This window comes from Eumetopias jubatus, unplaced genomic scaffold (assembly GCF_037043125.1).
Source record: "Eumetopias jubatus isolate StellerSeaLion01/CBP00866 unplaced genomic scaffold, mEumJub1_p1.0 scaffold_4, whole genome shotgun sequence".
NCBI classification, from domain to species: Eukaryota; Metazoa; Chordata; class Mammalia; order Carnivora; family Otariidae; genus Eumetopias; species Eumetopias jubatus.
The window spans coordinates 123,422,355-123,435,230 of record NW_028274810.1 but is presented as its reverse complement, the minus strand read 5'-3'; the positions used below and the strand labels follow the sequence as shown (position 1 = coordinate 123,435,230).

The window sequence follows — 12,876 nt, the reverse complement described above, 5'->3', positions numbered from 1 at the left end:
GGACACGAATATCTGAATAAGAACTAATCTTACACATGGTCAACTCATTAAAATTTTTATGTCAATGCCAACTTTTTTGTTCATATGTAATCTTCTAGCTGCAGAGACTCAAATAGTGAATGATGAAATAATGAGGACTTTGCCACACACAAAACCAGAATGTGGAAAGGCATTTGACAGGAGGGGGCTTCCTTTGCAGCCCTAGCAAAACATTACCCAACCCTTGTCTCATCTGTTCAAAGTTCGCTCATGTTAAGCTACCTAGTACAGTTATCTAGGACCTGGAAGCTTTGTATAACCCTTAACAGTTTTCTTTTTTTTCCTTCTGTAAGTCTCTTATTATTGATTCAATACTTTAAAATGTCTTAATTTCCCGGGATGCTGTTGACTCTCCAACAAGAATTTCCTCCCTCCTTTTCCTTTCTTCCTATAGAGGAGGAAACAAGCAAATCCTTATTTTCCCACCACCCCTGAAGTAGGTTAGACATGTGACTCAATTTTGACCAATTAGATGTAAGAGGAAGTCTACGGTAGACCTTATGGGAAATGTATTCCTCTTGCTACAAGGAGAGAAGCCTATGAAGAGAAATTTTTCTCTCTTTCCCCTAGCTATCCCTCTCCTTCTTGCCTTTGAATGTGGTCCAATGAACAGGTCTTGCCTGACATACAAGGTGACAAACCTAAAAGAAAAAAAGCCAAAAATCTGCAGATTGTGGTTTGGAAGGAGAGAAAGAATCTAAATTCTGGTTGATGTTATTGACTCACTAATTCAACTGTGGCACTACTTACCTCTGTAATCCTTGTAAGATGAACTGTTTTATCTGCTGCTAGTTGGCTTTTGGATTCTTTACAGGTGGAAGCATTCCTATTGATATAGATTCATTCATTCAACAAATATGTACCCAGTCCTACTGTATGTCAAGTACTGTTTTAGGACCTGAGGGTACTCCAGAACAAAACTAAGTTCTTGCTCTCATAAAGCCTGCATACTATTAGGAGTGGGGAACAGATAATAAATAAATGCATTATGTATCAGGCTGTGATCATTGCTGTGAAGAAAAAGCATGATAAAGAGATGGAGTGTGTGTGTGTGCTGTTTTACATAGTTTGTGAAAGCCTCTCTGATAAGATATTTGAGCAGGGACCAGAAGGAAGTGAGGAAGCAAGCAATAAGGGTATTTGAGTGTGGTTAGCAGCCTCTAGGACAGTCCCTGATGACCTCCATCTCCTTGTTCATGCCCTGTGTGGGCCCCTTTCCTTGAGTGTGACTTACTGACTCCTAAGGAACAGAATAAGGTAGATGTGAAAGATACGACTTCTGAGATTAGATCACAAAAAAAATGGTGACTTTTGACTGGGGCACCCTCCCTAGCTTGTTTGTTCTGAAAGAAGGAAGCTGTCATGTTGTGAGAGAGCCCTGTGATGAGGGAGGCAGAGGCCTGCCAACAACCACTTGAATGAGCTTGAATATGGATCCCCGCCAACCCCAGCTGAGCCTTCAGATAAGACGACAGCTTCTATTCACAGCCAGACTACAACCTCCCAAGAGCCCCTGAGCCAAAGGCACTTAGCTAAGCCACATTATGGATTCCGACCACAGAAACTATAAGCCAATAGATGTTTTTTGTTTTTGTTTTTTTTTCTTAAGCCACTAGGTCTTGGGGTAGTTTGTTATTTTACAATCGATAATGATCTGGGAGAAGGGCATTCAGGCAGGGTTTACAAGTAAATGCAAAAGCCCTAGGGCAGCAGTGTGCTAAATGTGCTTAAGGAATAGGCAAGTGGCTGATGTGGCTGAAGCAGATAATTTCATTTCATTTTTTTTAAGTAAGCTCTACCCCCAACGTGGGGCTCAAACTCACCCCGAGATCAACAGCCACATGCTCTATTATCTGAACCAGCCAGGCACCCCAATTTCATTCCATTTTTTTTGCACTGAAATAGTCTGGCTGGGAAAATGAGACAAGGGAAGGGGGAAAATAATGGTAAATGGGGAAAAAAAAAAGTCACTGAAGTCCTCTGAAGACACAGGTCTAAGCAGGATGAAACTCCAGACACAACTGTAAGGCAAGCAAGCTATGTTTAACGGGTGTAAACTGCTACCGTATTTTGGATCCCAATATAGGATAGACAGTGCGACCAGGGAGAAAATATCTTAAAGCAAAACAACATTACCTGCCTTCTTCCCCTCCCCTCCCCCCCAAAAAGGATGAACAGATTCACTCAGCACCTGCATGCAGACAGTCAGGTTAGCTTAGGCCTGGGATAATGACATAAGTCAAGACTTTTTTGTGTGTTATTTAATTTAAATATTTAAACCTCTTATTTTAATCCTTAAATCCTTACACTGTAGGCAACATTCAAAATATTATTTGGTTAGAGTATTTGGTAGATACTCCATTGTTGGTTGAAAAACTTGCCCTGAAGAACAGAACCTAAGAACCAACATTAAAAATGTCTAATCATGTTGCAGTGATCTCAGAATTCGGTGGCTTTATAGAAGGTGCTAAGACTTAGTTGAAATTTAAAAATAACAATCACTCTAGAACGAGGTGCAGATAAACACTGTAGAAGAACCTAAATTAAATCTTCCATTTAGTGGTTCTTTTGGTGCTAGAGATGAAGAAAATTCACGAAGACCAGTTTTTCTCAGTATAGACACTATTACTACCAGGCATGAAATGAAACCAGAGATCCGACTCAATTTCCCACTTTTCTTTACAGGCACCCCAAAAAGTAGCTGTAACTTATTTTAAAGAATTTGTTATGGAACATAGGTTTTCAGTTTGGAAAATAACCCTAGACTAAAGACAACATGTTTCAAGAATGCAGCATGGCATCATACCAATTACCCAAAAGTACAGAATCTGAAGGAAATTAAATTGTCTTGGGACAAATCACTGTGTGCCCTACTCAGAGGACAAAAGAAGACAGGTCTATTTTTATCCTTTCATAAAACCTCAAGTTCCATAAAGGAAGCACTGGTCTCCACTTATCCATTATCAGGAACAAAATGCAATGGCTGTTGATCAAGATATAAGTGACTGACAACTCTCTTCCAGAAAAGTTCTGAAACAAGCCTGATCACTCTAGTCCCATTCATAAATCCTGGAAAAGACAGGAGAGGGAAAAACGGAAGGTGTTTCTGGTTGTGGGCAGGGGCAGTAAGACCTCTCCCTCCCTTCTCATGACCCCATCACCTATGTTGGAGGAAACCCGTTCCAACTATGTTGGGATCAGAAGATCCGGCTCCATTACGGGCTCTGTGACTTGGTTTATGTTTTCAGCCATACCCATAAACCAGTCAGGACCCTCGGAACTGTTTTCCGAAACGCAAAGAACTTCGGCACCAGCATGACACAGGTGAGGGAATTAAGGTGCACAGGGGAACAATGACTTGCTCAAACTCACAGCCGACGGCAGAACTAGAATTCAAACCCGGGTCCATCAGACTCTAAAAGCCCTCGCCAAACGCTCCGTTTTCTCGAGAGTTAAATGGAGGAATAACACTGTCTACCCAGCACGGCTCCTGGAAACGTGGAATGATCAGATGAGGGCCAAGCAGCTGAGTATCACTTCCCAAAGCGCCCGGATAGCGTGGAAAATCATTTCCACCTAACTGGAGATGGAGAGCCTGGACTGCAGCCCCGCCACTGGAGGGCCCTCAGTTCGCCAAGCCGGGCTCCCCCTCCAGACCGCACCCCACGCCACAGACACCCCTTCGGCCCGCGCGGCCCGGCCCGGGGCTGGGGAGGGGCAGAGGGATGGGCGGAGAGCGCATCCCGCCCCAAACTCACCTGTCACCCGGGCCGCGCCACGGCGCACGTGTGGGGTCGGCGATTGCGGGCGAGGTCGGCACCCGGGTCCCCACCCCTTCCTCTCCGCACGGGTGCCCCCTCTATCCGCAGCCCCCGATCGCCAGCCGGCGGGACCCCAGCTTCCGCCTCTGGCTCTCCTGGCGGTCACATGACCAGAGGGGCGGGGAGCGGGGCGGGGCGTCATGTGACCGCTGGCGGGCGACTGCTGATGACGCCCGAGCCCGCGCTCGCAGTTTCAGCGACTGGGGAAGGGAGTTGAGGAAGGAGTTGGGGTCCGAGTGTGGGCAGTCCGGGTGCAGCCAGACCGAGCTGGGTCGGGCATCCAGGTAAGGCGGAAGCGGGGGGTGGCGACGGCGAGCGTGGCGGGAGGTGTCGCCTCCCTCTCGGACGCTCCGCGGGTGCCCTGAGCTGGGGTCTGTCCGCCTGGGCTGTGGTCCTGGCTCTTTGCACGTCGAGCAGTGAGGCTCGGGCAGGCTGCCTCCCTCCCTGAGACGCCATCTCTCCATCCTTCGACCCGAGTGGGGAAAAGTTCACGAATTCTTGATGCAGATTAATCTGGTTTGAGCTGTCTTTAAAAGCAGGGCCTCGGACAGGTCGTTCAAATAAGCTCTCTGGGCCTCAGTTTTCCTTTTCTCTTCTATAAATGGTTGTGAACCTTAGCGATAATGAGAATGAAGCTCCAGGGCAGCAGTTTATGGCGCACTGTAGGGGACCTCGGAAAGGTGGTTGCTGTTTTTGTTGTGACTCTCCTCAGTTCTTTATTGATCGCCTGTTTTGCATGAGGAGCTGTTTTCTGTGCTGTGGAACATGTCAGAGGGTAGTTTAAGCTGCTCGCAGGGTAAAGGAGTGACAGCCAGCCATGTGAACAAATAGTTGTGATTAGTTTTATAAAGAAGTGTATGCGTATGTGTGTGTGAGGGAGAGACAGGGATCGTAGTAGCATGAGGGAGGGGACAAGCAATTGCTTGTCCGGATCAGAGAAGGTTTCATAAAGAAAGATGTATCCTTGCATCTTGAAGAAGGAGATACAGCTCTGCGTGGACTTGTACAGGCCCCCCTGATTTGAAGGAGATTCAGCATAATGTCTATAAATTGTTTGCTCTTTGCCTCTCACCATCCTCTGCAGAAAGATGAGAGAGGGAAACAGTAATAACTGGTCCTGCCTGAAGCCAGTCTTAGCCCTGCTGGAGTCTGAATATGTGTGTCTTTCCGCTTCCCCCATTCATATGTTGAAATGCTAGTACCAGTGTGATGATATTAGGAAGTGGGGTGTTTGAGAGGTGCTTAGGTCATGAGGGTGGAGCCCTCTTGAATGGAATTAGTGCCTTTATGGAAGAGGCTCCTGAGAGCTCCCTTGCACCTTCTACTGGGTGAAGACAGAGTGAGAAGGCAAGGGGCCTGTGAACCAGGAAGAGGGCCTTCACCAGAACTTGACCCTGCTGGCACCTTGGTCTTGGACTTCCCAGCCTCCAGAACTGTTGAGAGATAAGTTTCTCTTGTTTATAAGCTACCCAATCTGGTATTCTGTTACAGCGGCCAGAATGGCCTAAGACAAGGCCTGTTCGGGGAGACAAAATAACACGCCTGGGAAAAACTCAGGAAACCTTCTTTTAAACTTTCTTGGAAACCATAGATAGGTACATGGAACAAAGAGATTATTATTACTGGGGAAGGCTCCAAGAGGAGGTAGATTTAAACCAAAGTTTCTCAACAACTGCACGATTGACAATTTGGGCCAGATGATGCTTTGGGGAAGGGGGTGTCCTGTGAATTATGAACTTAGCTGTACTTAGTAGGAGAAAGAGGGAAAAGTGCGTCTACTCCATGTATTCCCTTTGCTTCTCAATCTGAATCTTCTCCCTGGAAATACTCCAGAATTACAGAAGGAAGGTTTTTCCCAAGGTCTCTGCAAATGTAGAATTTCATTAGAGTAATGTGAATTTTGCATGCACATAATAAGGATAGCTATTATGTGGTAGACACTCTCCACTTAGCTGGGATTGTATTAGTCTTTATATACATTGAGTGTTTTGTCAGCTCCAGCTGCTATTAAAAAATAGCGTAGACTGGAGGCTTAAGCAACAGAAATTTATTTTCACAGTTTTGGAGACTAGAAGTCAGAGATTGGGGTGCTAGCATTGTTGGATACTGATAAGGGCTCTTTCTGGCTCTCAGTCAGCCCCTCTTCTTGCTATGTCCTCACGTGGTGGAGAGAGAGAACTGAGTTGTCTCTTACTCTTCTAATAAGGACACTAATCCCTTCCTGAGGGCTCTTCCCTCAGGGCATCTACACCTAATTATCTCCCAAAGGCCTCATCTCCAAATACCATCACAATGGGGGTTAGGCTCTCAACATAAAATTTGGGGGGAGATGCACTTATCTCAGTGTTCTCCATACTTGTTTGATTCTAAGAATCACCTGGGGCAATACATAAAAATATGGGTTTCCTCGTAGTGTCCACCAGGGGCTCTGGTTCAGTAGATCTGAGATAGTACCTATATATAAATCTATATTTTTAATAAGCATTTCAGCTGATTCTTAAAATCAGACAAGTTTTAGAAAACTATAACATTTAATGCTGTGAGATAGATACAATTATTTCCTTTTACATGAGGGCAGACTGAAGATAGAGAAGGTAAGCAACTTAACCAGGGTTGTGCAATTTTAAATGGCATGGATGGGACAGAATTTCCAGGCATCTTTGTCCAGTGTCCATTCTCTCAAGCACTACTCTGTATTGTTGCTTATAGTGTTATAATGATGACTTAAAATTTGTTTTTATTTGTTTTTATTTTTTTTTAAAGATTTTATTTTATTTGACAGACAGAGCACAAGCAGAGGGAGAGAGAGGGAGAAGCAGGCTCCCTGCTGAGCAAGGAGCCCGATGTGGGACTCTATCCCAGGACCCTAGGATCATGACCCGGGCCGAAGGCAGCCGCTTAACCGACTGAGCCACCCATGCATCCCAACGATGACTTAAAATTTGCTTCCACTTTTAAAGATTTATGTGCTGGGCATTATTCTGAGTGTTTTATTATATACTTTATCTCATTCAGTTCTTACAGTAATCCTTGAGGTTGGCACTGGATGATTCCAATTTTAGGAAGGAAAAAATGAAACACTAAGAGGTTAAATAATTTGCCTGAAGTCATTCAGTTACTTAAGTGACAAAATCAGGCTTTGAACTCAGATAGTCTGGTTCTAGAAGCTGTATGCTTGACCCTTACTCCATATTGCCCCCATATTTTACTCTATAATGTAGAGAAATTCTGCTTTTACTGACAGAGTCTGGGATCTAACCAAGTCTGTAAATCTGTTAGAATCCAGAGGACTGTCAGGAATCTATACAATATGTATATATAATATGTATTTTTTATTTATATTTATATATTTACAGTTTTCAGAATTCAGTATGCATATATGTCAGGAAAGTTAAAAAACTACAGGTTTCGAAGTTCTCCCTATTAAACTATTTTATCATTACTATTTTCAGTTTTTCGAAAAATGCATCATACAAGTAGTCTACTTTTTCTAACCCCTTTATGTTTTAGGTTTTTAAGAACTGTGCTGTTGTTGAATTCCTCAGAGAACTAGGGAATGTTTTGAAAGAGGGTATTCTCTCTCCTTTGAAAAATGCAGACACTTAGCTTCCCTGTGTATTGAGTGCATCTGTGTTTGGTGGCCCAGATAACAGCACGATGCTTTGGTGTCCCCTCCAGGGATATAGAGTGTATATAATAGTGTGGCACTTGTGGGCTATTAGATACTCATATGGATGTTTATGGCAGTGTTATTTTCCTATGCAGTTATTATTCTGACTCCTAAATATTATTTCATTGTGTTTGAAAACTTAGGTAATAATTTCAAGATGCCCGGACGTTCCAGTTCCAGTTCAGGTTCAACTGGTTTTATATCCTTCAGTGGTATAGAATCTGCTCTCTCCTCTTTGAAAAACTTCCAGTCCTGTATCAGCTCTGGAATGGAAACAGCTTCTAGTGTTGCCTTTGATCTCGTGGAAACTCAGAGTAAGTAACAATTAAAACTTAATTCTTTTCTGTCCACTTTGGGATGACCCTGTATGGACGCATTACTCTAGGGATGTGAGATACTGCTCACCTTTCAGGTGTTCTTGGGACAGTCATTTCATCCCTCTGGGCATCGGTTTTCTCATCTTTGTTCTACATATACCACATAACAATGTACTGAGGATGAAATGAGCTTGACTCATTCGTGTATCTTCAGATAGTTATGTGCCAGTAGAAACTGCACTAGAAATTTACAGGCTGAAACATGAAGGTTCCTGATCTCAAGGAGCATACAATCTAAAGTATGTGACATTTGTGAACTGTGAACTGTAAGGTATGCAAATGCATTAATAGAAAGTTATAATAAAGTCATTTTGCAATAGTCTAACTCTGTTCATTCTTGATTACTTGGTAGACAAACTAAGCTTATGCTAGGGATACGGGCAAAGGAAGGCCTCTGCTAAAATAGAAGGATTCAACTTTGATGAACTTTATCAACATTTTTCAATCAGAAGATTTGGAAAACTGTTAATTTGCTTTCTTTGGATTAGGCTTGTTTTTATTTTATATTATATATGGAGGCAGGGGAGCAACAGTATTTTTGTGTCATTTTTAATATCACTGCTTTTCAGCGATTTGATTGTGATGTGTCCTTGTGTGATTTTGTTTATTCTGTCTAGTGTTCTTTAAGCTTTATGGATTTGTGGGCCTGTAGTTTTGATCAAATTTAGAAAAATTTCTGCCACTATTTCTTTTTTTTAAATTTATTTTGAGAGAGAGAGAGAGAGAGAGAGAGAGACAGTGCGTGTGCAAGCAGGGGGAGGAGTAGAGGGAGAGCGAGAATCTCAAGCCGATTCCATGCTGAGCGCAGAGCCCTACACAGGGCTTGATCCCACGAACCTGGGATCATGACCTGAGCCAAAATCAAGAGTCGGATACTTAACTGACTGAGGCACGCAGGCGCCCCTGCCCATATTTCTTCAGATAATTTTTTCATCCCTCTTCTTCTGGGACTCTTAATTATATGTATATTAGACAGCTTGATAATGTCCTATAAGTCACTGAGGCTTGATTGATTTTTTTTTTAAGGTCTTTTTTTCTGCCTGGCTTTAGTTTTTTGTTTTTTGTTTTTTTTTAAGATTTTATTTATTTATTTGACAGAGACACAGCAAGAGAGGGAATGCAAGCAGGGGGAGTGGGAGAGGGAGAAGCAGGCTTCCTGCCGAGCAGGGAGCCCGACCCGGGGCTCGATCCCAGGACCCTGGGAGCATGACCTGAGCCGAAGGCCGATGCCCAACGACTGAGGCACCCAGGCGCCCTGGCTTTAGTTTTAATAGTGTCTGTTGCTATTTCTTCAGGTTCATTGGTCTTGTCTTCTGCAGTCTCTGTTAATTTTGTGCAATGAATATTAAATTTCAAATACTGGATTTTTCAACTCTAGACATAAAAAAGAATTAAACGGAATCTTCTGTCTTCTATTTCTCTTCATTATGTTCAGGTTTTCCTCTGTATTCTTGAGTATACGGAGCATAGCTGTTTTAATATCCTTGTCTGCTAATTCTGTCATTCCTGTCGCTGCTTCTTCACATTGATACTATGTTGTTGAGTGTTTGGATTTTGTTGTCTTCCAATCAAGAATTATGGCGTTTGTTTTGGCAGGCATCAAAGTAATTTGTGGATTAGGCTAATCCTTTCCAGGCTTGTTAAACTTTGTTAGTGCAGGTCAAGTTAGTGTCAATTTATTTTAGGGCCAATTTAGCCTGGTTAGAAAGCTTGGCCTTTCTGCATCTCTGTCGATTGCCCCAGAGGGTTCTGTGAGATGGCTCTAGTGCTGGAGGGAATTCGAAGGTCTCCCGGTGCTGTGTGAATTCTGGGAATTGTTCACTTTACAGCTCCCAGCAATTGTTTCTCAGCGGTTTAGGATTGAGGAGATCTCTCCAGATCCCTAGAGTACTGTTTCTGCATAGCCCCCTCCTGGTGCTCTGTCTTGAAAACCTCTGATGCCTTAGTTTCCCGGAACTCCAGCCTCTCCTTGGTCCTTCAAGACTTTCGTTCTCTGCTTGGCTTCTTCCTCTCTTGTGCAGGGAGGCAGGCGACTGCAGGACTTACCTGACTTGTTTGTCCCTTTCTGCGAGGCTCATGGTTCTGCTCTGCCTGTGGTCCCGCTGTCTGAAAGCAGCTGTCTCATATTTTGTCCAGCTTTCTAGTCCTCACTGCAGGATGGCGAATTCCATACCAGTTGTTCATTCGTGGCCAGCAGCAGAAGTCACCCATAATTTTTAGTGGGTAACCTCGCAGGGTCTTAACCCTCCCCAGCCTGATCTGTAGTCTATTTTTGGATCTTTGGCTTTGGCTTTGGTAGGTGACCTGGATAAAAGTCATAATAAAATCTTCAACCATAAGAGAGAAGAGCTGGAGTATAAACCAGTTGACTGTGTTGTTGGACAGCAGTGAATGGATTGGGAGAAATTAAAGTGCAGAAGAGCATGTGGGAAAGTCCATGAATCATCCTCATAGCAGAACTATTCCCTTTTCCTCTTAGACTTGTAAGATTAGCACCCTTTCTGTTTACCTTTTGGGTTCCCCAATTTCATCGCAAATTAAAATGAGGTTTGTTGGAAGAGGTGGTAGTGATCACTTAGGTATCATTTTCTCACTTTGTACTGTATATCTCTTGTTGCTATATTATTAAATTGTTGGTAAAGGGGATTCTTGTTCCCAAGTACTTGGAAGGGGGTGATGTGTATTGTTTTGGTATATTCCTGTACCAGATTGCTGGTACTATTAACTTCTAGCTCATTTGAAATGATCACCTTTCCCTGTGTTATGTTATAGTGTGTGGTGTCCAAGCAATAGACTCTTACTGCCACCATGTCTATTTTTTTCTCTAAATGTGTTGGTATTCTGGGAATACTTACTTTCTTATTTACCTAATTGCAAAATGATATTTGTTGCATTAGGAGATTTTTCAAGTTAGCTGGGGCTTATTTTTCAGATTTTTAAATTTATCATATACTCTTCTGCTTTCTGAGGCAGAAGTACTGACTTAATTTACCAAAATTGTTGTTGTAATTATCATCTTTAAGCAGTTAAATTTTCAGAAGCCCTTTAAGTTTAAATAAAATTGAGGAATGGCCCTGTTCTAAAATGTTAATATACCTCCTGTTGTGGCCTCTTCTTATGCCTCCATGCCAGTAAAGGAAGGTTTGAAAAGAACAGTTGTTGTTTTTAAGATTTTTTTAAAATTTTTAAATTTTTTATTAGAGAGAGAGAGCACAAGCAGGGGGAGCGGCAGGCAGAGGGAGAGGGAGAAACAGGCTACCCGCTGAGCAGGGAGCGCGATGTGGGGCTCGATCCCAGGACCCTGGGATCATGACCTGAGCTGAAGTAGACACTTAACGACTGAGCCACCCAGGCGCCCCATCCCTACCTCTTTTTTTTTTTTTTTTTTTTTGACAGAGAGAGACAGGAGAGAGGGAACACAAGCAGGGGGAGTGGGAGAGGGAGAAGCAGGCTTCCCGCAGAGCAGAGAACCCCTGGGATCACGACCTGAGCCGAAGGCAGACGCCCAACAACTGAGCCACCCAGGCGCCCCCCTACCTCTTTTTAAAATGCATTTTTTTAATCAGAATGAGTACAAGCAGGGGGAATGGCAGGCAGAGGGAGAGGGAGAAGCAGGCTCCCCGCTCAGCAGGGAGCCCAACATGGGGCTCAATCCCAGGATCCTGGGATTATGACCCGAGCCGAAGGCAGACGCTTAACCGTCTGAGTCACCCAGGCGCCCCAGAAAAGAGCAGTTTTTCAGAAACTCATCCTATTAAGGGCAGTTGCTCTTAAAAGGTTAGAATTAAATAGTTGGTCTCTGTATATTTAAAGTAATATTTTTAAAGTACAAAATCAAAACTAATCAATAGAGTCAAGTCTTTGAACTTCCTTTATATACTTAAGCCACTTGTATTCATGTCTGTGATGTTACCTGTCACACTAGAGGCTTGGGTTTGCAAGGCTAGCTTTTCACAGTTGATTTTTTCCCCTCCTAAGTGATAGGTTTGCAGCTTGAGCCACAGAGTAAGGGATGGCACTTAATTGTGATGATGTGGAAGTGGCCATACTGATCTCTTGATCTAATTTTTTTTTTTTACTTCAAATATGTGACTCTTTAATTTTGAGTAAATAGATACTTATTAAAATTCAGTTTTTTTTTTTCAAAGAAGGGCATACTCTAAAGCTGAATTTAAAGATTTAATTATTTGTTTGAGGGGGAAGGGGTGGAGGGAAAGAAGAAGCAGGCTCCTCACTGAGCTGGGAGACGGATGCGGGGCTCAATCCCAGGACCCTGAGATCATGACCTGAGCTGAAGGCAGACGCTTAATGGACTGAGCCACCCAGGTGCCCCGTATAAGGCTGAATTTAAAGAAATGCAAACTTGTAGATAGATTATGGGACTGCTCTTACTGAACCCTAGGTGTTTTGAGTTCCCATTAGATAAACAAGTTCTCCTTTTAAGACCTAAATAGAAAATAAACAATTTAGCAAGGCTTCATCAGATCTGCTTTTCTCCTGATTATTTTGTAACATAATTGCACAGAGCAGATATATACAGTGGACTTTTCTGTGGCATCTATTTTCATTAGGGTAGATGATTCTTAATTTAAAAAATCACCAATATTCAGGGCGCCTGGGTGGCTCAGCTGGTTAAGCATCCAACTCTTGATCTCGTCTCAGGTCATGATCTTGGGTCTTGGGATCCAGCCCCACGCCAGGCTCTGCACTCAGTGGGGAGTCTGCTTGAGGATTGTCTCTCTCCCTCTCCCCCTCTTCCAGCTTGTGTGTGTGCTCTCCCTCTCTCTATCTCTGTCTCAAATAATAAATGTTTAAAAAAAGAAATATCTTGGGGTTCCTAGGTGGCTCAGTTGGTTGAGTGTCTGCCTTTGGCTCAGGTCATGATTCCAGGGTCCTGGGATCAAGTCCCACATTGGGCTACAGGGGAGCCTGCTCTTCCCTCTCCCTCTGCTCGTTGTGCTCTCTGTCT

General features: G+C 43.4%; 2 protein-coding genes across 3 annotated transcripts in view; one reads left to right on the top strand and one right to left on the bottom strand.

Moving 5' to 3' along the window:
* WASHC5 (WASH complex subunit 5) overlaps nt 1-3,951 on the bottom strand; it is a 61,558-nt gene extending 57,607 nt beyond the window's left edge. For both annotated transcript variants that reach the window (XM_028105537.2, XM_028105538.2), the window contains exon 1: nt 3,798-3,951. The gene's annotated coding sequence lies outside the window, so the exon portion shown is untranslated. The remainder of the gene's footprint in view (nt 1-3,797) is intronic.
* An 82-nt stretch (nt 3,952-4,033) lies between these two features.
* The window catches only part of NSMCE2 (NSE2 SUMO ligase component of SMC5/6 complex), a 209,748-nt gene continuing 200,905 nt past the window's right edge, over nt 4,034-12,876 (top strand). The window contains exons 1-2 of the mRNA XM_028105585.2: nt 4,034-4,144; nt 7,674-7,844. Of these exons, the coding sequence (XP_027961386.1) occupies nt 7,688-7,844 (157 nt within the window). The 5' untranslated portion in view covers nt 4,034-4,144; nt 7,674-7,687. The remainder of the gene's footprint in view (nt 4,145-7,673; nt 7,845-12,876) is intronic.